The sequence below is a fragment of the Esox lucius genome, chromosome 13 (genome assembly GCF_011004845.1).
Source record: "Esox lucius isolate fEsoLuc1 chromosome 13, fEsoLuc1.pri, whole genome shotgun sequence".
Taxonomy (NCBI): Eukaryota; Metazoa; Chordata; class Actinopteri; order Esociformes; family Esocidae; genus Esox; species Esox lucius.
The window spans coordinates 30,874,866-30,902,752 of NC_047581.1; the positions used below are offsets into that span (position 1 = coordinate 30,874,866).

Sequence of the window (27,887 nt, forward strand, 5' to 3'; positions counted from 1 at the left end):
TTATATGCGGACAACTCCAAAATGAATACAGGATTGTTTCTGAAAACACATCGCAAAAGATAGTTAGACTCAATGTCCTCTTACAAAAAATATCTTTAGATAATGACTTGCAGGGTAAAACGTATAAATAATTGTAAAAAACACCCCTTTGATCTTGCTGCCAAGTAAATAATTGTGAGCTAAAAGCCACAATTTTCATCAACATATGTTGTCAAGAAACATAGCAGACAATTTATTGTGTAGATCACCTGCCAAACACGAAGAACGTGGCGTCATGGGCAACGTCACGAACTCACGGAAGTGCAGTGATGGCCAGTCTGGATGAGTAGTACAAGAATGTTTGTGTAGCGAAGGAATCAAATAACTTGACACCAACGTTCATAAATAACTACAAAACATTACTGATTGAGTTTAAGGGATTTTGCTTACGATACATTCTCTCTGTAAGAACTGGATAGTGCTCTCTGAGCGACACCGGGGAAGCAGGACAAAATGTCCCTCTTCCAGTCGGCACTTGATTTCCTGGCAGGGCCCGGCGGCTCCGGAGGCGCAAATCGGGACCAAAATGATTTTGTTGGGCAAATTGTGGAGCTTGGTGACATGAAACTGAGAATCAAACGAGTTATAGCTGAAGGTAAGTTATGTGGTTTTGGTTAAGGCATGTGTATTATTGTGACACTAGGCAGGCTAATGTTATCTAGCCATAGTAGCCACTGTACTGTATCTACGTGCTAGCTCGCTGGTATAATAAACTGCAATACCTATAACGTCACTTGTTTGGCGTCCTTTATAGAGCAATGAACGTAGGTAGATAACTAACTACATATTACAATTCTGTTCTATCGCATCCTTGCCAATATAGCTTGAAAAGCAGGTGTCTACCATTGACATGACATGTCAACGGTTATGACACGTTAATATAACTACTGCTAATGTAGCGGTACTGTACCTAATAATTGGTACAGAAAGTATTTCGTTTTATATTATTGCCTCAGACGCCACCCTTTTCTATCCTTGTTGGGACTTGATGTGTAACCCTAATCCATCTTCTGTATCCCATAAACCTAACCTTAATCTTGATATCCCAACATTTATGCCTATACTTAACCTAGTTCTACCCCTAAACTTAACAGGTGATGCCTAAACCTAAAAGTAACTCCAAAAGTAACACCATGCCTAATTGTACATTTCCCCCTTAACCTAACCATTAAGCCACATTTTCCCTAGTGGGGCCTATCCAAAAAACACTGTGGGGACCTATTTTTCAGGTTTTACTTTCTTTTTGGGGACAACAAGTTCCCACATGTATGGCCAGACTTAGATCACTCACACAGGAACTACTTAACCTTCCTTTTTACATATAACCAGTGTGGGACTGTGACTGTGGTCACACAGAATGGACTGTGGTCATTTAAGGCACAGGAAGATGATGTTGCTTAAGATTCCTATGGTGAAATAGAGAGACTCTTCTAATCAGGGACAGATGTCTTATAAGGCTGAGGCCAATCTCCCCCCACCCCGAAAGTAGCCCAGTGTGGCACAACATAGTGGCTGTACCCCTTTTATGTTGCAGGCCTGACCAATATGCCTGTGAGCGATAAGTGGTGTTCTACTAACTGGCTTGCCGGCTTCAGGCTAAACACAGCCTCCCCTGACCAGACGTCACCGACAACATCTGCTCCTCACACACACAACTCTTCTGATCAGAGGAACCAACTGATATTGACAGCCTACCTTTGAAAATTAGTCAGGTTACTGCCACAAACAGCCTGTGAATGGCTCTTGGCGGAATGCAAATGCTAGAATTCTGCTTGTTTTGATTTCACAAAATACAGCAGACCCCCAAAGTGTTTTGAGTGCGGAGCAGCGAAGCTGTGGGTTGTCGATTCTTTGAGTATCAATTCTACTCATTCTACCCCAAAGTTATCTTGAGTTGGACACTACATTTTTTACCAATCTTTTAAATTAAAATATTGAAATAATAATAAATAATAACAATAAAAATATAGGTATAATATGTGTGTAAGTTGCTCTGGGTTAGAGTTGTCAGATGTTCTGTTTATAGACCCGGAATTAAGAGCTTCTCTCCTCTCTTTATTAACAGGTCAGAGGAGTTCAAAAATCTCAAAGATGCTAACATGTGAAATGATGACCTGTCCACCTAATGTAATTCTAAACATTATCATATGCGTGGTTGAATCACGACCTCCATGCGGTACCATGTCTGTCCACCAGCGATTAGTTGGTGTGTGTAAACACTCACCTAATGTCTGCCAGTAAGACCATCAATAGCATACTTGTCTGGCCTTAATTGATCTGGCTAGACTTGTAATACTTCAACACACAAATGTTTACAGGTTTTGATTAACCATGTACAACTTTCTGTGGGTCTTCTGTCCTCTTGAGCTGGTGAAACAAAATCAGAAGAGCCCTTTGATTCATGTGGAAAGAAAGGCCTGGTAGTTGATTTACTGGTCACCATGGATACCCTGGCCCAGTTCAGGTCGACTGCTCTGCTCAACATAACATTGAGCTCATTCACTGAGCTCGCCCCCTCCCGCTTTCCCCTCCCAGAAGGGGAAGTGGGCATATACCAGTTGTGAAGTCGTGCATACCAGTTGGACAATTTGAACTTCTTCAGTCTTTGAACCCGTTGAGAAACGCTCTGTCAGAAATAAATAACAAATCCAACTATCTACTATAACGAATTGTAGCCCAAGAAGCATATGAATACAAAATATGTATTTTTAAAATGAATATTTTTATATTTAACTTCAGAAAATGTGGATAATGTTCAGTATGTGGGAGATGCCAATACGAGGATAATAGATGAGTTTCCCACTAGTAATTAACAATTGGAGGGAGGGTGTGGTAAATTCCCAGTACCTTCTCTTGTTTCTGAACGCATCATTATACTGAACTCTGCCCACTGAGCTGCGTCTCCACTCTCCAGCCCTGGACTATGTTCAATGTCTTTTTAATCGGGAACATTCTGCTGTACGGTGTTGTAGATCTGCTAGATCTAAAGCTGGGAGTGTAGTGTTTGGGGTAGGGGAGAGATGTCAGCACTGGGGGGTGGGGGTGAGGGTGGGGGGGGGGGGGGTTTCCTTGCCTCGCCTCATCGGGCTCTAGTGCCTCCTTGTGGTAGGTTTGCCTGCGTGCACACTTAATTGGGGTTGTTGGCGAGGCGAATGCATTTCACAGCGCCGGCAAATGGGTTTTGCAGCGTCGTCCTAAAAGTGAGCACACTAAACACGCGTCTGCCCTCCCTATGACCTACACGCCGGGAAGCCGGAGAGGCACCGCTGGAGCCGTGCGCTGTTTGATTACTGAGATACAAGGACCAATGTACCTAGTCAGTCGTGGATATTTCATGACACTGTGCTAAAAATAGGGCACCTTCACATTCTAGTCCAGCACAGAGCACGGAGGAGCAGCCTGCAGTGTTTTCACAGAGAACACCCCAGTGTCTTATTTCAGGGGTCATTGTTTGCACTTTAAGGAATGATAGCAAACCCTAATTGTCTTGAAGGGCATGTACAGTGTGAATGGTAGCAATGGAGTGAAACAGCTGGCATTCACATAAATGAAGTGTTAGATGAATGGGAACTGGGAAAACGCCTGAACAAAAGCATTCAAATGTGGATATTTTCTCCATAAAACTTCCAAGCTGACCGGGGGTCTTGTGTAAGCAGACACCAGAGGGAGTTTTAACTTCTGGGGGGCTGAAACACTTGTGCTTTTCAGCCTTTGTTTCTAATAAAAAACTGATTCAGAACAGGGACACCAGGTGAATGCAGTTACCTACCAGCTAAAAGCGAATATCTGAAGTGTTTTGTTCCTCCGGTACTGGGCTTGAAACGTCCCGGCTCAAACCTTTGACTTGGATGTTACTTAGGGCAGACAGTGTAGTGGGCCAACAACTCACTAATGATGCAATGAGATTTTATATGACACACAGGAACTACTGTGGAAAAGAGAACTACTTCAGGCTGGTCTGTTGTCTTTCTATGTGAATGATTCAGTAGCATAGTGAGAAGCTTGGTGGAATATGGTTGTAGTCTCCAGAGAAGTGTTCCATAGCCCTACCTCTGATTCTTTGAGATAGTTATGTATTTATGTATGTTGTTCAGTGACATTGTAGTGACATCTGTGGGAAATTAGTGAGTTTGTCTCTTTATTCTTCAGTAGCCCAAAATAATATGGGATTTTGGCATCAACTTCAAATTCCCTAGCAGAAGATTTGCTCATTAAAACAAAATGTATTCCTCTGCTAATATTTTTAAATGGAAGCTTTCTGGCGTTAGAAAAAGTACTTATTAGCTTTTGCCTTGTGACAGGATGTCTGGTTGTTCCTGTAGACTTGCTGTCACTGATCTCAAGCTTGTTGACACTGGCTTGTGAAACTACCCCAGACTGGTCTCCAGTGAAAAATATGTATCCATAAGTTAATGGGACTCAAGGAGATTACCTAAAGGGCATCATTGCCAACATCCCAATCTATTCTGTGCTAGGTGACCAGTCCGAGTCGGGTGACCATTCTAGACCCGCACAAACATGGTCCGTTCTGTTAATGGTTCTTTCATCCTGGCCATTGGTCTGTCTCTGTCTGTGCCACTGCAGGTGGATTTGCGTTTGTGTATGAAGCACAAGATATGGGCACCAGTAAGGACTATGCTCTTAAGGTAAGCAGTGATTTCATTTACATACATGGTTCAACAGCGCTAACAGCCTAATGTATCCACAACTGGACTTCAGTTGGGCCATCGGGGGCCTGTAAATTAAATCTGATTTGATAAATGTCTCCTTTTTTTCTGCAACGTGCTTCAGCATCTACTTATATCTGAGCCCCAACCCTCTGTCCCTGTTGCCCTGTATTTAGCTACATCTGGATTATGAAATGTCTGGTGTGTGTGTTAAATTCTAAAGTAACTGGTGTGTGTGTTTGTGCATTTCCAGAGGCTCTTGTCCCATGAGGAGGAGAAGAACAAGGAAATAATCCAGGAGGTCTGCTTCATGGTATCCTTTTTACTGGTGCCTTCACAGTAACCTGTGCTCACTTAATGTCAACCTGATCATGATGCCTTCACAGTTTTCTGCGCTCACTGAATGTCAAAACCTGATCATGATGCCGTCACAGTATCCTGCGCTCACTGAATGTCAAAACCTGATCATGATGCCTTCACAGTATCCTGTGCTCACTGAATGTCAAAACCTGATCATGATGCCTTCACAGTATCCTGCGCTCACTGAATGTCAAAACCTGATCATGATGCCTTCACAGGAACCTGCACTCACTGAATGTCAAAACCTGATCATTATGCCTTGACAGTATCCTGCGCTCACTGAATGTCAAAACCTGATCATGATGCCTTCACAGTATCCTGTGCTCACTGAATGTCAAAACCTGATCATGATGCCTTCATAGTAACCTGCTCTCACTGAATGTCAAAACCTGATCATGATGCCTTCACAGTAACCTGCGCTCACTGAATGTCAAAACCTGATAATGATGCCTTCACAGTATCCTGCGCTCACTGATTGTCTTAACCTGATCATGATGCCTTTAAAGTATCCTGCGCTCACTGAATGTCAAAACCTGATCATCCTTTAGTTGGGTATTTTAACGCTGGATTCAAACCCACCCTGCTGCAGTAGTACGTGTGCACTAGGGTGAGGACAATTTGGCTCCACCTGTGTCTGTGACCTTTCACCTCTGTCCCTCCCAGTCACTAAGTGTGGTGACAATGAACCCTGGGCAGTTTCCTTGACCCGAGTGTTCCCCCAGAAAAAGCTCTCCGGTCACCCCAACGTGGTCCAGTTCAGCTCTGCTGCTTCCATCGCCAAGGAGGAGTCGGAAACAGGCCAGGCCGAGTTCCTCATCCTCACAGAACTCTGCAAAGGTGCCTCCTCGCTCCACTTTAGCGATTTGCTGTCGTCTTTCATCGAATAGCTGTAACGATAGGTATTAGACGCTGTTCAGCAATGACGGTTTGTCTTCTCATTAAAGATGTGCTAAACTGATACCTGTGTAAAGTTAAAACCGCCTGTATACTCCATGTGCTGGGCCTTCTTGTGGTGTGACTTTTGTCTTTGTTATTTAAACTTTTTACAGGGCAGTCAAGCTAAGACTCATGTCATGTACCTAAATCCCCCGGTGTTTGTAGTTAGGTATATGTTCCTGAACAGAATCGTCAAGAGTAGTAATTTTGAGATCATCCATATGTTGATTTTGGGTCTTAGGGGATATAATTTTCTTAGTTTTACTTGCATTTAGCACCAGCCTAAGTTCTCTTGTGCGAAGTCTAGATGTAACATTAGCGTCTGATGCCTTTCAGTATGTATGCCTGCTGTTCATTTTATACTTCTGTGAATATGTCTGATGTTATCGTGCTAATACATGTATGTGCTGTAACAGTTGTGGGCAAACATTTTGGCTTGAATTCAGTAGAGGGGAGTTCATTTGCCTACTCCTGCAGGGCTGTTGGCCCATGAACATATTTATCCAAATTTAGACTAAAACAGTTCCATCGTACGAAAGCAGATATGCTGCTTTCCCGTAACGAGCGGAGACGTTTCCAGTCATTGTAGAAATGTCTCTTTGCCTGCTCGGCTCCCTCAGGTCAGCTGGTGGATTTTCTCAAGCGGGTGGAGCTGAAGGGACCCATGTCATGTGACACGGTGCTGAAGATCTTCTACCAGACGTGTCGCGCCGTGCAGCACATGCACAAGCAGAAGCCTCCCATCATCCACCGTGACCTGAAGGTGAGCAGTCCATCTCCCCCTCTCTGGCTCCTCGGGGACACACACACACACAAAACAATCCTAATATCAGAATCAACCCCCGATTCCCTTCCCACAATCCCAATGTTCTGATCTAGTGTCCTGTCTCTGTGCGTGGCTCCTAACTCCGATGACCACCTATCAAGTCCTCTGTAACTTGAATTGGGTGTTTTATCTGTCTGGGGATGAAACTGTTACATGTGCTGTTGGAGTCAGTCAAGGACTGGAGTGGGGAAACTCTGGTCTGTTGCACACCGAGACCCCCCCCACACCACCACTACCAGACTGGGCTTATTTACATTACGTTAAATTTTCTGAGACGTATTGAATAAGAGTCGAAGCGTTCTATTATTTTCTGTAAACTTGCAGATCACATGTGCCTGGTATTTGATAGAGCTCGAGTGTATGGGCACAGAAGAGCGTTTGACAGCTCTTTGGCAAGTTACAGGCGCAGATCATTCACTGAAACGTATTTGTTTCTTAATTTCAATATGTTTAAACCTTGTTTAAATTTGTTTTGCACTAATGCACTGTTATGCAATTTCGCAACATTATCATTTGCTAGACAAACACGTTGCAGTCGCTTATTTGTTGCATCAACTCTGATTGACAAAAGAAAAAAAACACTCAAGCATTACTTATATTGTAAGTTGACATTTGTCATTTTAGTCCATATTTATTTATTTGATAATGCGCATTAAAATGTATGGATATAAATATGTTGTCCCATTGTATATTAACATTTGTGAAATAAAACAAATTGTCCTTGTACACTTTTAAATGAATTAATTAACTCAGCGTTGAAATAGGTTTTGCTACGCGAGGAAGGCCATTTAAAATAACTAGGCTATAATATTTGCAGCAGGGGTGAAACGTCACGATGCGCAGGAAAATGTAATTTTCATTGCTTTGTGGTTGCATTTTGTGAACAGAGCAGCCATTAACAACATTGATAGTGGTAGTTCCAAAGCCGAACACAACATTTTGAGGAGGCGAAGTGCCTGATCTGTACCCGAAAGGTGTCGCTCACAAGCACAAACCCCACAGATTTCAAAAACCATCTCCGGATCCATGTCAGGATGTGTTTTTAGGCCTACAGTATTATTAGGCTTACACTATAATAGTGGTATGCAATTTGCAATATAAACAATTCAATTGTTAATCGCAATTATTTGTGCGACAATTAGCAATCAACTAAAATGTTTTAATTGTGACAGGCCTTATTGACGGTCACAATCCTTTGTGGAACACGGCCGGTGTAAATTCAAATGCTTTGGAAATGATTTTACCAAAGGATCTACCCGGGACTTTATTCCGTCTCCCATAATGTAAACATGCCCTGTGTGTGTTGTCTATCTGCTGATGAAGGCCTCCGAGTTGACTGGAACAACGATATCGGGACCCCTCTACCCCGTTTGTCTAGGGCTCACTAGTGGACTGGGGCCCCCTAGAGGTTGGGGACCCTAAGCGACCGTCCCTGTGTTGCTTATGCCTAAGGCCGGCCCTGTTGGTAGCGCAGCTGAGAAAATGGCCAAACCCAGACAACTATGAATCTCTGAATGGGTTGAGAAATGCTTAAAGGAATAGTTGACTCGATTTTAACATTTAGGCGTATAATGTTATGGTATTCATGGGTATGTGCAACTACTGTTCCCCAAATACTACGTTGTTTAGTTGGCCCTTGTGGCCTTGGATCGGGTCTTGGATATTGTATTTGTGCAGGTCTGTCAGTGGTCGGGCCACGGCTTTTGGATCTGTGTGACAATGTATGTGAAATAATTGCCAAATCTCAAATTATGTTTAAAGTAGAAAATACTCTCATCTATTTTAAATATAATCTATAACATAATTAAATAATCATTACATAATCTCTAATTCTTAACTTCAGTCTCCTGCATTATTTGATTTGGGTGTCTGCTTCTTTGAACCATTTATCTTAACGCTAGCTATGTACAGCTAGCTTGAACGTTCATGCAGTCAAATATGAGACAAGCCTAACTACCTGTTTCCACTAGCTGTAGGCTGTCCATCCATGATCAATCATCACTTCAGTGTCCTTAGACCCCCAGTAATGTCTCCCATTGTAGTTGTACATGTTTTCACATGAGCTAGGAAGGTCGCCTGAAAAGTAGCGTTGCCAGTTAGGCTACTTAGCAACAGATGATATTCTTGGGGGGGGGGGGAGTTTGCACTCCATTTCGCCAATGTGTTGTAGCAGTTTATCCATCTCACCTCTAACATCGATAATGTTTTGTATTTATATAAAATGTTTCCGACTCATTAAATAATCGTGATAAACTGTGAGCCGACCCGCTGGTTTCAATGATGTTTTTATTTCACCTGGTGCGTGATGTATTGGGCAACCAACCCGATGCAGGACTCCAAACATTAACCTTGTCTTAGGTAGGTATGGCTGCAACAGAAAATGCATGGAATCAATGAACGAATGTCCCCATAATCTACACACTCTGCATTTCTAATCTACATGCTATGATGATAAACCTCCCTTTTGCCTGTCACCTCCAGATTGAAAACCTGCTGATCAGTAACCAGGGCACCATCAAGCTGTGCGACTTTGGCAGTTCAACCACTTTAGCCCACTATCCTGACTACAGCTGGTCTGCTCAGAAGAGGTCGATGGTGGAGGATGAGGTGATTTATTCGGGGGTTGGGGGGGTTGCTTACCCTGTGTCTGACCACTTAGCCCCTCTTAAAATAATTAGCCAGTGATAGTCGGCCCTCATGTCATCATTGGAATTAGAATCAGAACATCATTAAATCAGAGCAATCCCTGTGACGCCAGTCTACTGCCATCCCCAGTGTAATGGGGGTCTACAGGAAGCTAGCATGAACAGGAGGCTAATTATTCATGCTTAGGATTTTCTTGTAAATCGGGGAAGTTATTAACCGCACCATTTCCTGGAAGATGTAGGGGCTGGCAGGTTTTTTGTTTCTGAGTTAGTGTTGCACTAGGGCATCCACTTGTAGCGATCCGTTCAATACAGAGACCACTGTTATTGGTGCTTTCCAAACAATCCTTTTGCGTGTAGTAGGGTCAGTAAACCCCAATTGTAGGACCGTCCAACTGTCATTCAGATCTCCAGTTTGGGACCATTGTGTGTCTTCCCAGTATATTGTAGATGGCAACGGCATTGGCTGTGGTCAGAATGCTGGGGACGCCCACAGAGAGATTCACGCTAACACAGTTGCTCGACAGAACAGCCTATGCAGCCGCCGTCAACTCAACATGTTGACACATTTACGCAGACGGTCACTGGAGTGAGATGGAAATGTACAGAAAAAGCATCACGACTTTTTCTTTCCTGTGTATTTAAGCTGCTTTTTAGTATCTGGACCAGGCCAAAGAAACTGGATCAACGCCCGGCACCTGACTAGTGCTCGTGCCAGATTAGGAGCTTTCCCCTCGTCCACATTTCAACCAAATTAATGAAATGCATGTCAGTGAATTGCGCCTGCCGCAGGTTGACAGACCTCCAGGTCTACAGGGTCTGACTGTTGAAGGCCCATAACATGACCCTGGAATGGGACGTGGCAGGGACTGTGCAATGGACAAGATTCTGTCATAGTCCAAAACCTGTTCCAAACCACGGCAGTATTCTAACATTTTGGGCCGTGAGTTTCCATACGCTGTCCACACTTCCAAATGAATTAGAGGACGTGTTCTGCAGAGGACATGAAACCTCTGACAAACCGTGTTTGATTGGCACTCAAAATGTCTGCCAGTCGCCCTGTGATGGAATCATTGACTGTAATGGGGAAGTCCTGCCGTTTCTCTGTACTAAACTACCGTTTCACTTCGCTCCATCCACTGTCCCCAGATCACCAGGAACACCACGCCGGCATACAGGACCCCTGAGATGATTGACCTGTACTCCAACTTTCCCATTAATGAGAAACAGGACATCTGGGTAAGACTTGTCTCACAGCAAATTCACTTTGCCTCATTTATTTCAGAGTTGTTTTGTAAGTAAAGTTTAAATTGGGGAGAAAAAGAGTTTTAAATGATATTTTGGGCCTCTTACAGAATTTGTTGTAACATTTATTTTAAACGCCATGTGAGTCAATCTGTTTTATCGTATTTTGGACCAGTATGGGGTTGTTTCTACGCTGGGGATTCACCTGCAGTTAATTGCCACGAAGTCCACCTAAGCTGTATGTAAATTAGGGAGCCAGATGTAATTTAAGTCGGTTCTGTAGGTTACCCTGATAAATCACCTGTTTTAGAGTCCTGTTCTCACTGATTGGCCAGTCCTAATGGGTCTCATGTCAATGTAACATACCACCGTGGACATTCAAACTAGCAGGGCTTAAGTTTCAGGAATGTATGGTGCCTACAGAATAAGTTTCCACCCCTAAAAGCCCAACTGAGGCACTGGCAAGACATTTGAAAATGTTGAAGGAAATGTCAATATCGTTTGAAAAGCACCCAGTGTTCAAGGGTTTGGAGAGATTCTCACCATTTAGTTTGTTTATACAAATCTGCCCCCCAGAGAATTATCTTGTGAGAGGCCGTTTAATCTGTGTGTGTATGTGTGTTACCAGGCGTTAGGGTGTATCCTCTACCTGTTGTGCTTCAAGCAACACCCCTTTGAAGAGGGCGCCAAGTTGCAGATAGTTAACGGGAAATACGCCATCCCCCAGAATGACGTCAAGTACACAGTCTACCATGAGCTCATCAGTAAGTACCAGGCTGGACGGCGTCTAAAAGCGACAGCACTTTACGCACCAACATCCACACAGACATCAGAACAAAGCTCTTAAACCGGTGTTTGTCTTAGGAAATGAAAGGCAAAAATGAATAGTTAAGATTTTTTGATGTTTTAAGAATGTTAAATCCTTGTGCCCAGTAGTGTGTCTAGGTTCTGGTTTTGTCCACTAGTTAATTAAAGTAACCTGATAACAAAGCAACCCTGTAAACATCATTTTGACTCTCACAAGAGTTTTATTGCCGGACCGCGTCAGCGGAGCCAGCCTAGACGAGCAAATGTTTCTTACTGACTGACTGACTGACTGACTACCCCTTGTTAAATAGCGTAGTGATTAGAGACACGGACCACATAGCAACTGGTCCTGTATTCGCCTCCTGTCACTGATAAAACATTATGCCTCAGGATGTGTTCAGGACAGACAAAAGCTTTGCTAACTACAACCTTCTGTAGCTATGTAATTGGAAGCCTAAAATAAAACTGTTCTGGTGGATATTAGGATTTGTTCAGGATTGACAAACACTTCGCTGGCTACACAATTCTCACGTCTTTTCACTTGACGAAAAAGTCCGTTATCGTCACCTAGCAGCAGGACATTATGCTGGCAGCACTCACATTTTCTTTATCACAATAAAAGGCATCATTGAAATGTATAAGGCAATATAGGTAACAATCTAGTCTTTGAAAAAGAATAACATTGGAATGGACAATAAGCATAACATTTACAGACTAGATTATTAACTATATTACCTTATATATCTCAATGATGGCTTTTATTTTGAAAAAGAAAATCTGAGTTAGCGCAGCTAACATAATATCCTGCTGCTAGAAGAATGGTAATGAAGCCTCGAATGGCCCTCACTATCGTCACCTATACTGATAGATATTGTATCAATGTCATTCACGAATGGCTAATAAGCTGTTAAAACAGCCAGTGGCAAAAGCCATAAAGTTCATAGATGCTTTTTGTGGTGGAGGAAAACTTAATAAGAAACGTTACTCAGTTTAACACAATGGTTAATGGTGTCTTACGAAATATTCAAACATGACATAATGTAAATGCGTGACAAAATTATATAATGTCAATAGGCTATACCGACACCCGGCGAACGTATACCTTGGTGGCATAGCGGTTAAAGACACCACCTTTCACGTGGCCGACCCGGGTTCGAATCTCAGGAGGGCAACGACCACCAATGCTTTTTATTGTGGGCCGGCTGAACTAGGCTTGCCTGGTTTCTTGTTTTTCTCTCTATGACGTTACTCTCCAACTGACACTTGAAACCCTTTGCTTTTGAACCCACTCAGGATCCATGCTGAAGATCAACCCAGAGGAAAGGCTGTCGATCACAGAGCTGGTCAACCAGCTGCAGGAGATCGCTGCCGCGCGGAACGTCAACCCAAAATCGCCCATCACAGAGGTGACGACTGACATAATTATGGTCGGCACTGTGTGTTTTTCTCACAAGACAATCACACTCTCAACTATTTTACTGACGCCGGTGAACATTGCTGGTTCTGTGGCCTGAGTGCCGCAATTTCAGTGACAGGGTTGGATGCGGGACTGTAGCTCTATCTCTTTCTCCCGACACTTTTATGGAAAACAAGTGGGTTCACAGGCTAGAAAGGGAGACAATTCTCCAGTTGTGCCATCAAGTATGTGAAGAGCTACTGAGAGTATGCCTGCCCTCCTCCATTCTTCCAGTAAACCACTCGCCACCCACCTCCATCCGCCACAAAGGAGTGTCTCATCCCAGGCCTGAGTCCGTCTTCATGGCCTAATGGCCAGAGACAACACATGACAGAGAAAGAAAACACATTGATGGAGGGGAGGGTGAATCATTGGAACTAGAAGAGAGCACACGCTTTAACATAGCCCGCTGTGTGTCTTAATATGTTGGAGCGGTGCAACATGGGATTGTTTACTGTCATATGGTATCCTGTCGGGGGAAGGTTTGGATTGTTGACCTGGATTTGTGCTATTGGCTGTCCTATGTTTCGAGGTAATCAGGGCAGGGCTACTTATTGTCAAAGCCCTAGGGAGACTTGTTGTTGGTGTTAGTATTTCATATTTGTTTTAGTAGTTTTTTTTATATTCATTTTAGTGGTGTATTTTCATAGTAGTAGTATTCTGTAGTTCTGATATTTTAATTTAAGTGGTGTTTGTCATTAGTGTTAGTGGTTTTAGTGGTAGTAGTTATGTTTTGCAGTAGTAGTAGTAGTAGTAGTAGTAGTATTTAAAATTAGTGGTGGTGTGTTTCAGTAGTTGTTGTGTTTAATATTAGTGGTGATGGTGGAAGTGTTGGTAGAATTTTGTTCGTAGAAAAGTGTTAGTAGAATTAATACTACATGGTGATAGAATGTTATTTACAAAAATGTAGGAACCCCGAACAAATGTTGTGGTAGTGGTTTTAGTGGTGGTGATAGTGGTAGAAATAGTCATAGTAGTAGTGTTAGTGGTGGTGATAGTGGTAGAAATAGTCATAGTAGTAGTGTTAGTGGTGGTGATAGTGGTAGAAATAGTCATAGTAGTAGTGTTAGTGGTGGTGATAGTGGTAGAAATAGTCATAGTAGTAGTGTTAGTGGTGGTGATAGTGGTAGAAATAGTCATAGTAGTAGTGTTAGTGGTGGTGATAGTGGTAGAAATAGTCATAGTAGTAGTGTTAGTGGTGGTGATAGTGGTAGAAATAGTCATAGTAGTAGTGTTAGTGGTGGTAGTAGTTGTAGACGTAGTAGGAGAGTTTGTGGTAGTAGTAGTAGAGGTGGTACTAGGTACACTTTACTACTTTGCTGTCTCTGAAAGCAGATTTATGCTGGGATGATCTGGGTTAAGTGCGGGATTCTCTGTGGTTTAAGGCGCTTACTCACACAGGAAAGAAGTACTGGCGATGCCAGTGAGGGTTTGGCCTCCTCCAGTACACCTAGAGACCTACTCTGTGGTCGGAGGAAATGCTGTACGGACGTCACTGACCTCTGCCCTCAGGCTGCCTTGACTTGAGGCTTGTTGTACCTCGTTTTCGTCTGTCAGTTTTGCTACTCGATGACCCCATGAGTCTGTTGAACCCGTATTATTGTTTGAAGCCTGCTTATGATGGATATGAATCTCTGCAGTTGTTGGAGCAGAACGGAGGCTTTGGCAACAACGGAGCCCATCTCCCAGCCCAGATCCAGAACATCCAGAATGCAGGTCAGCCCAACTACTGTGTTTGTGTCCCAGCCCGCCGCCCGCCTGCCTGCCTGTCTGTCTGTCTGTGGCCCCGTCTGTCTGTCTGTGGCCCCGTCTGTCTGTCTGTGGCCCCGTCTGTCTGTCTGTGACAATGACAGTGATTGGAATTGTGTGTATTGTTGTACTTGTCCTGTTGACCCATTCCTCTCTGTCAACAAGCCTTTCCTGAGAAGCCTAGAATAGTTAAACCCTGTTTCCCCTAATGTGGTTGTACTACTTTGTATAAAAAGAAGACTGTGTTTTGCCTGGGTCAGTCTTTGTGAAATGTTGCTCATCTAGTTTCCTTTTAAAGATTTGGCCTACAATGCAGTTAGTCCTTTTGTCTTTCTTCATCTATTTCACGCTCTCTCTCGCTCTCACTCAATCACAGACACACACACACACACACACACGTATAGTGTCTCTTTTAGATTGTGGCTATTAGATTAAGAAAGTAGGGAAGTTGCCACAGTTGAGAGGTCTACTGGGAATGGCTCCACGGGGAAGTGGATGTTGGGGCTTTTCGTAACCGCAAGCCAGCCGCTTCGTCTGTAGCCCTGTGCCCACTCGTGCCCTGGGACGCTAATCATCACTGATTGTCGCCTGAGAGCTGATGGTGGTGACAACTGGTGAGAAGCTCAGTGTGTCACGCTTGCTGGTAATCTGGTTAGGCCACTCCGTCTTTCCTCTGCCCCTCTATCGACCTTCCCCCTCATCCACACAATCTCCCATTAGACACAGTTTATCGGAAGGCCAGAGGGCCACTCTCACAGCCCACCACAACAAGTAGCGCTGTTCTTCTAATGGTGGGGGAGTTCCGGCGGGTGGGGCAGTTCCGGCGGGTGGGGCACATCCTGGCGGGTGGGGGACATCCTGGCGGGTGGGGCACATCCTGGCGGGTGGGGGACATCCTGGCGGGTGGGGAACGTCCTGGCGGGTGGGGCAGTTCCGGCGGGTGGGGGACGTCCATGGCGGGTGGGGGACGTCCTGGCGGGTGGGGCAGTTCCGGCAGGTGGGGGAGGTCCTGGTGGGTGGGGGAGGTCCGGCGGGTTGAACTCAGCTTCCGAATCACTTATTTATGAAGTCACAAATTTTATGGAAAGTTCCATTCTCAAAAAAATGGCTGATGCAACTTTTCAGGATGAGCACTCATGAATGAATGCCTGCATATAGCCATATTGACACACACGACACACACACGCTACTCTTTGTTTGGTGCCATGTCTTCAGCTGTTAAGAGGATTGCTCTTTCAACAATCAACCATCTGCTGAATCCTGACTTGAAACTCCCTGGAGAGATGCTTAATACCCTCATCCCATCCCCAGGTGTATTCATTAGTGCACATCCCAGCGAAAATGTTTCACCTCAGAAACCCTTTCACAACGAATATGTTAGTTCGTATTGTGCAAACCCTGTCTTTTGCCGAGAGACCTATTATTGAATAGCTCAGAAAATGACTGCATGTTATGGATGAAATCATATGGAGGAAAATCTTTTCTGTACATCATTAGGTTACACCCAATGCAGGTCTTGTGGAATCACTTAATGTGTCTGCTTCCTGTGGATCTCAGGGGTGGACAGCGGAGACCCGGACCAGGGAGGGGGCTTCCTCGACATCCTGAAAGGGGGAACAGAACGGTTTTTGACCAACATCAAAGACACTTCTTCTAAAGTCATCCAGTCTGTGGCCAGGTGAGAGAGGGATGGATGGATGGATGAATGGAGGTTTTGGAGTGATTGAGGGAGGGAGTGATGGAATATTGGAAGTTAGGGAGAGAGGGAGTTATGGATGGAGGGAGGTGTCGGAGGGATGTTCTTCTCAGGTATACATTGAACTGGAAAACAATACAATAGCTTTTCCCTTGGTAGAACGCTGATTGGCCAGCTGGTCCTTTTATATAATACTGATTGGCCAGCTCGCCCTTTTATAGCACGCTGATTGGCCAGCTCGCCCTTTTATAGCACGCTGATTGGCCAGCTCGCCCCTTTTATAGCACGCTGATTCCCCAGCTGGTCCTTCTATAAAACACTGATTGGCCAGCTGGTCCTTTTATAGAATGCTGATTGGCCAGCTGATTCTTTTATAGAACGCTGATTGGCCAGCTGGTCCATTTAAAGAACGCTGATTGGTCAGCTGGTCTTTCTGTAGAGCGCTGATTGGTAGGCTCGTCCTTCTACAGTGGGTATAGAAAAGAATCACTCCCCTTTAAAATAATCACATTTTGTTACCATGCAAGGACATTCACCCTTTTCTCCTTCAACCACTGTGTGGTCAGTTTTGCTGTGTGCTTTGGGTCATTGTCATGTTGGAATGTAAATATTCTTCCCATTGACAACTTTCTGGCAGAGAACAGCAGATTTTCCTCAAGAATTTGACAGTATTTTGCCCCATGCATTTTTCCTTCTATCCTGACAAGTGCTCTAGTCCCTGCTGCAGAGAATCAACCCCATAACATGATATTACCACCTCCATGCTTTACTGTAGGAATGGTGTTATTTGGATGGTGAGCTGTATTGGATTTTCGCCAGACATATTGTTTGGCGTTGAGGCCAAATAATTCAATTTTAGTCTCATCTGACCATAGCACCTTTTTCCATGTGGCCTTAGAATCTTCAAGGTGCATGTGACTGCGTGTGACCTTTCTTGAGGAGTGGCTTTTTTCTTGCAACCCTCCCATACAAGTCACATTTGTGGAGAATTTGTGATGTTGTTGTCACATGCTCACAATGACCAATCTTTGTCATGAATTCCTGCAACTGCTTCAGAGTTGCTGTAGGCCTCTTGGTAATCTCTCTGACCAGTTTCCTCCTGGCTCTTTCATCCAGTTTGGAGCGACTTCCTGACCCAGGGAGGGTCTGTGTTGTACCAAATACCTTCCACTTCTTAATAAAATAATTAACTGTGCTTCTAGGCACTGATAAAGCCTTTGCATTTTTTTTGTATCCATCTCCTGGCTTGTGCCTGTCCACAACTTTATCCCGGAGATCTTTTGACAATGCCTTGCCACCCATAGTTGATTGTTTTCTTCATTTGCACTATCAAGGACTGAAATGCTTCAGGAAAAGCTTGTTTCATGCTGAGCTAATCAAAATGACCACAGCTGATCACAGTTGAAAGTCAATTGGCTTTGTGTGCTATTGAGAAGGTGATTAACTACACCTGGTTGGGTTTACAACTCATTTTTGTAATAAAAAAAAATTCTGACAAGTTGGTATTATATCTTCCACATGGATGTTATAAGTTGTAAATACAGCCGAATAAAACCAAAATAGTTTTTGTCCGTTTTCATTTCAGGCTGCAAAGCAACAAAATGTGATTATTTTAGAGGCGGGGGATTCTTTTCTATACCCACTGTATAATGCACTGACTGGTCAGCTCGTCCTTCTCAGGAGTTTTATATAACTCTCTAGTTATTCTGCATTGTCACACACTGTATCGCTGCCCATACAAACCATGCTCACACACACACACACACACACACACACACTCAGCCTTAAACTTCATTCTCTCTTCAGTCTGAATTCCAGCCCCATCCCATCCTTCCTATTTGATTCATGTGTTTATTGACGTTGCCGTTTTGTTTTGTTCTGTGCTGTGTTCTCTTGCCCTTCCATCACAACTCCATTCTCCGTCCTGTAGCCCCAGGTAAATATGGGGCACCACACGCCCGGTTTGGCCCACCTCATGTCCTCTGTGCGCGCATGCATGCGTGCGTGCATGCATGCGTGCGTGCGTGTGTTTGCATAGTCCAGCTAATGGAGCTTCATAGTGGTCTGTCCATAATCCCAGGTTAACAGCACCACACAAATGTTGAGTTGGAGCAAGGTTTGGATTCCTCCACTGCCTACTAAAATCCCACCTTTCTGCATCATTCCTGTCTGTATCCCTTCTAGACCTGTTCTGTCCTCTAATCCCCACCACAGTAGCTCTTAGTTTGCCCAAATGTAGGCGGTAGATTTCTGTTTTAATCTCTTTTGCATATCTGTAGCATTCCACTGAGGGATGATGGTGAGATAAAACTTTGACGTGATGTTTTATCGAATGTGTGCTGTGAAACGGTACTACAATGAACCAAGTAGGTGGTTGTGTCTCAAAATAAGACATTTCTTCTGTTCTGTAATGGTTCAGCAGCTCTCTTAGATTTAGGAAGGAAATTAGTGAATCAGTTGAAAAGTTGAAATGGTTCCGGAAGAAGGGTTTTTCCAGACGCAATCACTGAATGACCTTCAGAAATCTGACGACCGCATTGTCCTGTTACATGTTACAAGCCTTTGTTCCAAATTTTCAGGGAACAAGTGTCCTTTGTTGGCTACGGTTTAACTGAATTGTGCCCTTTGTATTTGTTGTGTTGGTCCCAGCTATGCCAAAGGGGACCTGGACATCTCCTACGTCACCTCCAGGGTAGCAGGTATGCATCGTCACGCCTGCAAGGCCCCCGACCTCTCTTCTGTCTGCTTTGGCATGACAACGAGCCGACAGCACATGATAGCATTAACACACCCGGCACCAGGGTAGTCAACGTTCAGGCCTAGTTTCAGTGAATCCAAATAATGCTTGACCCAAACACACTTGATTAGCTGCTTAACTGATTACGTATCTTGAAAAGCAACGCAAGCTAATGCAAAATGGACAGACTTGTGATAATGGTATAGCAATCTTAGTTAAACATCTTCAAGGCCCTGAAAAAAATGGCAACATTAAAAGCTTGCCCTGGTCGGGTCTTAGGCACAGTGTGGCGTCCGTAACCAGTTGTCTTACTTGAGTCTTATTTGAGGATATAATTTTTACTGTTTAATAGGATTGCATACTGCCAACTAAAGAATATACAGTGCATAAGAAGCACATGTAAATGATGAGTAAAACATTTGTTTTGTATGTGTCCAGTCATGTCCTTCCCGGCTGAGGGAGTGGAGTCTGCCATTAAGAACAACATCGAGGACGTGCGTCTGTTTTTGGATGGACGTCATGCGGGTCACTATGCTGTCTACAACCTCACCAAGCGCTCTTACAGACCTTCCCGCTTCCACAACAGGGTAAGACCGCTCACCTCCTGACAGAACAGGGTAAGACCGCTCGCCTCCTGACAGAACAGGGTAAGACCGCTCACCTCCTGACAGAATAGGGTAAGACCGCTCGCCTCCTGACAGAACAGGGTAAGACCGCGCACCTCCTGACAGAACAGGGTAAGACCGCTCACCTCCTGACAGAACGGGGTAAGACCGCTCACCTCCTGACAGAATAGGGTAAGACCGCTCACCTCCTGACAGAATAGGGTAAGACCGCTCACCTCCTGACAGAATAGGGTAAGACCGCTCACCTCCTGACAGAATAGGGTAAGACCGCTCACCTCCTGACAGAATAGGGTAAGACCGCTCACCTCCTGACAGAATAGGGTAAGACCGCTCACCTCCTGACAGAATAGGGTAAGACCGCTCACCTCCTGACAGAATAGGGTAAGACCGCTCACCTCCTGACAGAATAGGGTAAGACCGCTCACCTCCTGACAGAATAGGGTAAGACCGCTCACCTCCTGACAGAATAGGGTAAGACCGCTCACCTCCTGACAGAACAGGGTAAGACGGCTCACCTCCTGACAGAACAGGGTAAGACGGCTCACCTCCTGACAGAACAGGGTAAGACGGCTCGCCTCCTGACAGAACAGGGTAAGACGGCTCACCTCCTGACAGAACAGGGTAAGACGGCTCGCCTCCTGACAGAACAGGGTAAGACGGCTCGCCTCCTGACAGAACGGGGTAAGACGGCTCGCCTCCTGACAGAACGGGGTAAGACGGCTCACCTCCTGACAGAACAGGGTAAGACGGCTCGCCTCCTGACAGAACGGGGTAAGACGGCTCACCTCCTGACAGAACAGGTTAAGACGGCTCGCCTCCTGACAGAACAGGGTAAGACCGCTCACCTCCTGACAGAACAGGGTAAGACAGCTCGCCTCCTGACAGAATAGCATAAGATTTCCCTACTGTCAGGTAATGGTATCGGGGAGCTAAGAGAGAATTTCCATTAGGGCACTGGTTTCAGCACCCCTGTTTGTTTAGGCGATTCACCATGTTGTGATTAGTGTACATGTTCACTTGTCTGTATTACCTTAAAACAACAGGTATATAAGAAACACAGAGCAAACAGTAACTGCTTCCTCTCTGCTGTCTGAAACGATCCTGGTCCCCGTTTAGGTGTCAGAGTGTGGCTGGCAGGCTCGCCGGGCCCCAAACCTCAGGAGCCTCTACAGCATCTGCAAGAATATGCACCTGTGGCTGAAACAGGACCCGAGGAACATCGCTATAGTACACTGCCTGGTGAGCACCTAACCTAAACCCCAAGTTGAGTTTAGGGTTATAGCACATTGTCAAAGTGAGAACTGGCCAAATGTCACTTAGCGGGATTTTCCTTGTTTTACTGTCGTAACTACGGTGCTCATTTAACTGGGGAATAATCCAAAACCATGCAGTTGGTCTGCTCTGTTGACCTCTGAACTCTGCGTTGTAGGACGGGCGTGCGGCGTCGGCCGTGGCTGTGTGCTCCTTCCTGTGCTTCTGCCGGCTCTTCACCACAGCCGAAGCTGCCGTCTACATGTTCAGCATGAAGCGGTGTCCCCCGGGGATCGCCCCCTCACACAAGAGGTAGGTGCTCCCGGGCCCTTTCTCAAACCCCGTCCGAGTAACACTGATCCGGGATAAAACATTTCTTTGGCCTTTCTCATCATTGTGATTGCGTGGAGAGGTGACACCTGATCCCAGATCGGTATGTTCCCTCCGAACTGTTAAACCTTCCCCCGACATCCGTACAGTTTTTAGTTGACGTCCGGATTTGCTGACTTTTGATTGGCTAATTCTGCAGGTACATCGAGTACATGTGCGACATGATGGCGGACGAGCCCATCATTCCGCACAGCAAGCCCATCCTCATCCGGTCCATTGCCATGACGCCCGTGCCCCTCTTCAACAAGCAGCGGAGCGGCTGTCGGCCGTTTTGTGAGGTGTATGTGGGGGAGGAGCGCGTCGCCACCACCTCCGGAGACTACGACAAGATGAGGTCGGTCCGAGCACAAAGGAATTTGATTATCCTTACGTCCCAAAGGGCCCCCTGCAATGTCCCAAAGGGCCCCCTGCAACCTGTGTAGTTGACTTGTTTTGACATGAAATAAACGTTTTCCCCTTTGTGGATTCATTGCTGAACCACATGGTAGCCTTCACGACTCATCTTAACAATGCGTCCCAAATGGTGCTTTATTTCGTGTGTTGGGGTCCCTCTCCTGACCCGGGCGGGCAGTGTGTCACAGACGCTTCTCTCCACACAGTGACTTTAAGCTGGAGGACGGACGGGCTGAGATTCCGCTGAACGTGACGGTGCAGGGGGACGTGCTGGTGGTCATCTACCACGCCCGCTCCACCCTGGGAGGGCGCCTGCAGGCCAAGGTAGGGGTCGCAGCGACCAGGACGCACCCCTCGTTGGTGTTCAGTCCGTTTAAGATGTCTGTGATTTGCTCAGATGTGGTTACAGTCCTGGGAACACGCCTTGTAGTTCCATTAACGCCACTCATTGTAGTTCCATTAACGCCACTCATTGTAGTTCCATTAACGCCACTCATTGTAGTTCCATTAACGCCACTCATTGTAGTTCCATTAACGCCACTCATTGTAGTTCCATTAACGCCACTCATTGTAGTTCCATTAACGCCACTCATTGTAGTTCCATTAACGCCACTCATTGTAGTTCCATTAACGCCACTCATTGTAGTTCCATTAACGCCACTCATTGTAGTTCCATTAACGCCACTCATTGTAGTTCCATTAACGCCACTCATTGTAGTTCCATTAACGCCACTCATTGTAGTTCCATTAACGCCACTCATTGTAGTTCCATTAACGCCACTCATTGCTGACCAATAGTGTATTCCAAACCGCAGCCTCTCCCACCGTAACTACTGTATGGTTGTGGCCTTGTTTTCTTTAAGATTGTGTAATTGTAGATGTTACGTTGACCAGTGGTTGTGTGCTCCCTCCTAAACTGCTGTGTTAAGCGTCAGATTTCTCTGGTATATGATATGATTAGCTGCTATGTTCAACACCATTTGTCAAGCGTATTGAAAGGCATATGTTGTCGCTAATGTTATCAATAAAGTGTGAGTGAGTGATTGATTGGATGTTTTTATTGTGTGTGTCTCTCGGATGGCCAGATGGCCTCAATGAAGATGTTCCAAATCCAGTTTCACACAGGATTCGTGCCCCGGAATGCCACCACAGTCAAGTTTGCAAAGTAGGTAACACCACCAGCTGTAGAAACTAAGCCCCGCCCCTCACGCCGTGCTTGTTTGACAGTATTCGAGGAAACTACAATAACTGGTGGCTGTTACATTATGTGACCTAGTTAATAAAGCCTATCGGCCTGTAGTTGACTAGTTCTGCATTCTGCTTCACTGACCAGCTTCAGAAAGCGTTGGTGCAAGCAAGACTAAAGGGGGCATCATTATGATTCTATAGATCTCTGTTCCTTTTCAAATCCATTAAGTGTTGTGTATAAGTGCAGTTATGAAGAATTACCTACAACCTGACCAGACATTGTTTCATTGTCCGTTGGGATTCTCCATCAGGTACGACCTGGATGCCACTGATATTCAGGAGAAATACCCGGACCTCTTCCAGGTCAACCTAGACATTGAGGTGGAGCCTCGCGACAGACCCAGCAAGGTGACTACACCCTGGGAAAACTTTGCCACCAAAGGCCTCAACCCCAAGATCCTTTTCTCCAGTCGCGATGAGCAGCAGGAGATCCTCAGCAAGTTCGGTAGGTTCCGCGGTTATATTTCACGTTTCCAGACCCCAACGTTCACGCCTCACACCGGAGTGGTCATGAGTGCCGGGCCAGTAAACAAAAGGTTTGCTGGTTCTAATCCAAAGCCACAGATCTGTTCCTGAGCTAGGCTGTTGCTCCCAGGTCGTTGTTGAAAATAGGAATGCCTTCCTAGTCATACCTACCTGGAAAAATATGCTTTCGTGTGCAGTGAATATTTTCGTTGTAAGGCTGCGAAAGGATTGAGAAGGGGAGTTTTGACTCCACTCATGTTCTGTTCCTCTCCCACCAATTCCTGTCCTGTAGGCAAACCAGAACTTCCCCGGCAACCGGGCTCCTTCTCCGGCTCGCTCTACGATGCTGAGTCGCCTCAGTTGGAACAGACTCCGGAGGGCTCGACCATGGAAGGAGACTCTCCCCAGAGCACTGATACCAACGCAAACTTCTTCCAGACTCTGGATTGGAACGGTATAAATGTTATGAACTATATGAAGGGGATGAGTGGTATGAAGGGGATGAGTGGTATGAAGGGGATGAGTGGTATGAAGGGGATGAGTGGTATGAACGGGATGCACCCTGTTGTGACCTTCTCAATTACTTTGGTTTGAAAGAACCAGAATACTTGGAAACTGCCTCTGCAGTCAATGTTTTGTGTCTGTTCTTCCTGGTTATTATTCTGTACCCTCTTGAAGGGAAAGAATGAAAATCACCTCTTTTGTAAACCGCTGCCATTTGGTTGACAAGCCTTTTGTCATATAGATGGGAGTGGTCACGGAGCGGACGTGTCCGACAGCGTGGGCGGGACCATGGAGGACCAGGATGAGCTCAGCGAAACGTCACTGGACGAGGAGTCATACTCTTACTCTGGGGCAGCCGGCGAGGGCATCTCCAGGGAGCCCAGTGGCGATCCCCTTTTCAGCGCTGGGTTCCCGGCGGCAGACCCACCCCGGGAGCCACCGGGTCCCGACGACACTGCGGACCTGCTGGGGCTAAACTCTGACCCCAGCCCTGCCTCTGCTGCCCTGCCGCAGGCCTCAGTGAAGTCGTCGGCAGGCGGCATGAAGGCCTCGTCCAGCAACAGCGACCTTCTCAGCGACCTGTTTTCCCCGGGGCCCAGCGGCAGCGCTCGACAGGGCAGCTCCAATGACCTGATTGGGAACGGGGGGCCCCACGAGGACCTCTTCTTCAGTACCACCCACACCGACCCGGCTGCAGCGCCCAACTCGGATGCGCGCAAGCGTAAGAATCTTGACGATGTCCGTGTTTTGTAGAGTTTTTATACAGCCACAGATGATACCTGCTAATGTGAGTCTCTCACGGTCTATGTCCACAGCAATGAATGACCTGTTTGATCCTTTTGGGATGGGCTCTGGCCTTGGGGCTTCGTCCAGTCATTCTGGACCGGACCTCTTTGGAGACCTGCTTGGCTCCGGCAGCACCACTAACCTTCCGTCTGCCTCCAACTCAAGCCTCTTCAACCTCAGTGAGCGAACAGAACAGCATACAATGGTAAAACTACTACTTCCATGTCCAGCTTTCTGACTCTCATTTGCCATTTCTGACTCTCTCCGGACAGATAACCTGACCAGCAATCCCAGTAAGATGACGTCGTCCGCCAGTCAACCAGACCTGCTGGGAGGTTGGGACAGCTGGGGATCTGCAGGGGGCGTGGCCGCCACCACCACAACCTCTTCGTCCTCCTCCAATAAACCAGCTTTCGTCGGTATGTAGCATGCAATGAGCCTGTGTATCTACCATTCCAGAAGTTACAACTGTCACAGCTGAACACTGTACGGGTCTCCTACAGCGCCCGCTGGGTCTTCCTTCTCCAAGGCCAAGTCTCAGAGCTTTGACCCGTTTGGAGACTTGGGACAATTGGGCCCCACTCTGCCAGGTAAACAAAACCCAGGTGTATCCTGGTAGCGTGCTACGGTTAGACAATGGGCTTACAGTCCACGGTCATCTTAACCTCATCATAAACATGCTTGTTTTTTTCCCCTAGGCTCTTCCAGTGGTGGTTTCTCCAGTCCAGGCTTCAACCCTAAGAGTGGGGCCTCCACAAAGAGCTCCGGGCAGCCATGGCAGCAGTCAGGACGGCCCGCCACCGGCCAGAGCAGGCCTTGGATGAGCTCCACCTCCACCACCCCCAAAGCTCAGCCGCCCAAGCCCTCCCCACAGCCAACCAAACCTAACTACAACCTTAGCTTCAGCGTGATCGGCGGCCGAGAGGAGAGGGGTGTCAGGGCCCCGGGATTTGGTAAGACCCCCCTGGGCTTACTGAGCATCCCCAATTGGTCACTCCCAGTACCGCCTCTTTCAGTTCCTTGCCTCATTTTGGATCTTCTCTTTGTGTCTGCATCCCAGGGCCGAAGCCCAAAGTCAAAGAGGACGACTTTGAAGACCTGCTCTCCACTCAAGGTTTCGCCTCCAAGCTCTCTGACAAAAGGGGACCCAGGACCATTGCCGAGATGAGGAAGCAGGAGCTCTCGAAGGACATGGATCCCCTCAAACTGCAGGTACCACCAGAATACCGCCTTCCAGGGGCTTCCTTCTCGGACGCAGATTATTCCAAATCCAGAGCTCTGAGATTTTCCAATGGAAAATCCATTTTACTGTTGTGCTGCTCGGTTGGCACTGAATGAAAATTTTCCCATTCACTACTGCAAGTCAGTCTGGGTAGAACACAAAGTACAAAAATATGAATGTAGTCCCGGGGTGTATTCAGTTATGGGCTCTTGCTTTTAATTCCAAAAATATTTGATTGCAAAACATTTTGCTAGTTTGCAATGGTGGGGGGGGGGGGGGGGGGGGGGGGCTGTTCCAAAGGATTTCAGTTGGTGATCCTGGTTCTTCTTCCCGACAGATCCTGGACTGGATCGAGGGGAAGGAGCGGAACATCCGGTCACTCCTGTCTACGCTCCATACAGTCCTGTGGGAGGGAGAGACGCGATGGAAGCCTGTCAACATAGCAGACCTAGTCACGCCAGACCAGGTCAAGAAGTACTACAGGAAGGCTGCCCTGGTGGTGCATCCTGATAAGGTAACACGTCCCACGTGACCTTCATCTGAGACGGAGGACCCAGGTGTTCATGAATCCACTCAGGGAACCGATAGATTAGCTCCGTTGCAGCGATGTGCGGTTTTATGAAAGATTCCGTCTTTTTGAGCAACTGTTTTTACTGACTTGAGAGTAATGATTTGTTTCCATATTAAATGCCCTTTACGGCCTGGGGGCTCTGCACGGCTAGAATCAGACCCTGGGTATAAATTCCTGTGTAGCCTAGTAATCCATGTCAGGTCCTCAGACAATGAATGTTAACCGAAGTGAAATCTCTTTCCTCGCAGGCCGCCGGAAAGCCCTACGAAGATTACGCGACACTAATCTTTATGGAGCTTAACGACGCCTGGTCAGAGTTTGAGAACCAAGGCTGCAAAGCTCTCTTCTAAGACCTGGATGCGGCCCATATTGGGTCCTCAGGGTTCCCCCCCCAATGTCAGAGAGGAGCGCTGCCCTTCCCTTTCCATCGCTGAAAGAGGCAGGCGCCCTCCTCTATTTTTCACCTGCGGTTCAACATCATCGCCCATCATTTGTGCAGTGTGATGAAAGAGACATCCTTTAGTGGGACGCAGGGTAGATATAATTTGATATAAAGGATTTAGAATCTGTACATTATTCTCAAGGTCTTTCTCATACCTTCGTTCACAAACGGACAACGTTTCAAGCACGTTTCGTCGGAAACCCTTGTCTTTTTGCGAATTATGATACTTGGTGTAGCATGAGTGTCCGTGCCCGAATTCATCCATTAAAACACTCAACCACAACAAATTGGGTCGAAATAGGGGCATGCGTGAAGGTGACCGATGAAGACTGCCAATAGCGGACATGCTCCCCAAGCAGGTTCCATCCGCTCTGAAATGTGGGGAATGAGTGTGTACTCGAGGGAGGACCTTACACTGTTGACACTGTTCCTACTCTGTTCCACTACTACCCTCCTTGGACTGATGGAAAAACCATCCGGCGCCGTCCTCTGCCGACAGACCAAGTTCCTGCTGTGGTTGCTTCTTGATAGTTTTCCAGAGTCCTTTTCCCACTAACAGACTTGTCCCTCCTCCAATAAGTCCTCCACCATTAGCGCCTTGCTCTGCAGATGGCAAAAAGAGGCTGCTTGCTCATAACTCTACCCCTGGCAATGTAGAGGAGAAAAATGAAGAAAAAAAAAAGAGAAAAACAGAGTATATTTCATCTGGTCGCTTTTTGCCGTGTGGAATTGTGCGAATTATTTTGCTCATTTTTTTTCCTTTGTCAGTGATAGTCTTCAAGCTAGTGTAATTATTTTTTCGCAATGATGTAGTTCTTAAGAATAT

The 27,887-nt window shown here is 46.1% G+C and overlaps 1 protein-coding gene across 2 annotated transcripts; it reads left to right on the forward strand.

Annotated features, from left to right (window-relative positions):
• The first annotated feature begins 274 nt into the window (after positions 1 to 274).
• On the forward strand, positions 275 to 27,743 carry gak (cyclin G associated kinase). Of its 2 annotated transcripts, XM_010889459.4 has the most exons (29): positions 275 to 634; positions 4,624 to 4,685; positions 4,960 to 5,019; positions 5,789 to 5,903; positions 6,623 to 6,765; positions 9,310 to 9,435; positions 10,623 to 10,712; positions 11,347 to 11,482; positions 12,819 to 12,931; positions 14,622 to 14,697; positions 16,288 to 16,408; positions 18,357 to 18,362; positions 19,076 to 19,125; positions 19,602 to 19,750; positions 20,906 to 21,028; positions 21,219 to 21,352; positions 21,570 to 21,764; positions 22,030 to 22,147; positions 22,909 to 22,988; positions 23,323 to 23,516; positions 23,829 to 23,990; positions 24,282 to 24,761; positions 24,856 to 25,005; positions 25,099 to 25,245; positions 25,330 to 25,416; positions 25,525 to 25,779; positions 25,887 to 26,038; positions 26,386 to 26,562; positions 26,868 to 27,743. In XM_010889459.4, exons 1-29 carry the CDS (start codon positions 493 to 495, stop codon positions 26,967 to 26,969), a joined length of 3,945 nt encoding a protein of 1,314 aa, XP_010887761.2. In that variant the 5' UTR covers positions 275 to 492; the 3' UTR covers positions 26,970 to 27,743. The 2 variants fall into 2 exon arrangements, with proteins under 2 accessions (XP_010887761.2, XP_010887763.2); XM_010889461.4 differs by lacking the exon at positions 18,357 to 18,362.
• Positions 27,744 to 27,887: the final 144 nt, after the last annotated feature.

What these genes read in the sequence shown, in the direction of transcription:
- gak (XM_010889459.4), top strand. Translation starts at nt 493, where the DNA reads ATGTCCCTCTTCCAGTCGGCACTTGATTTCCTGGCAGGGCCCGGCGGC. An exon ending in CAAACGAGTTATAGCTGAAG is followed by an intron (nt 635 to 4,623) that starts GTAAGTTATGTG and finishes GTGCCACTGCAG; the next exon opens with GTGGATTTGCGTTTGTGTAT. An exon ending in CCAGAACATCCAGAATGCAG is followed by an intron (nt 14,698 to 16,287) that starts GTCAGCCCAACT and finishes TGTGGATCTCAG; the next exon opens with GGGTGGACAGCGGAGACCCG.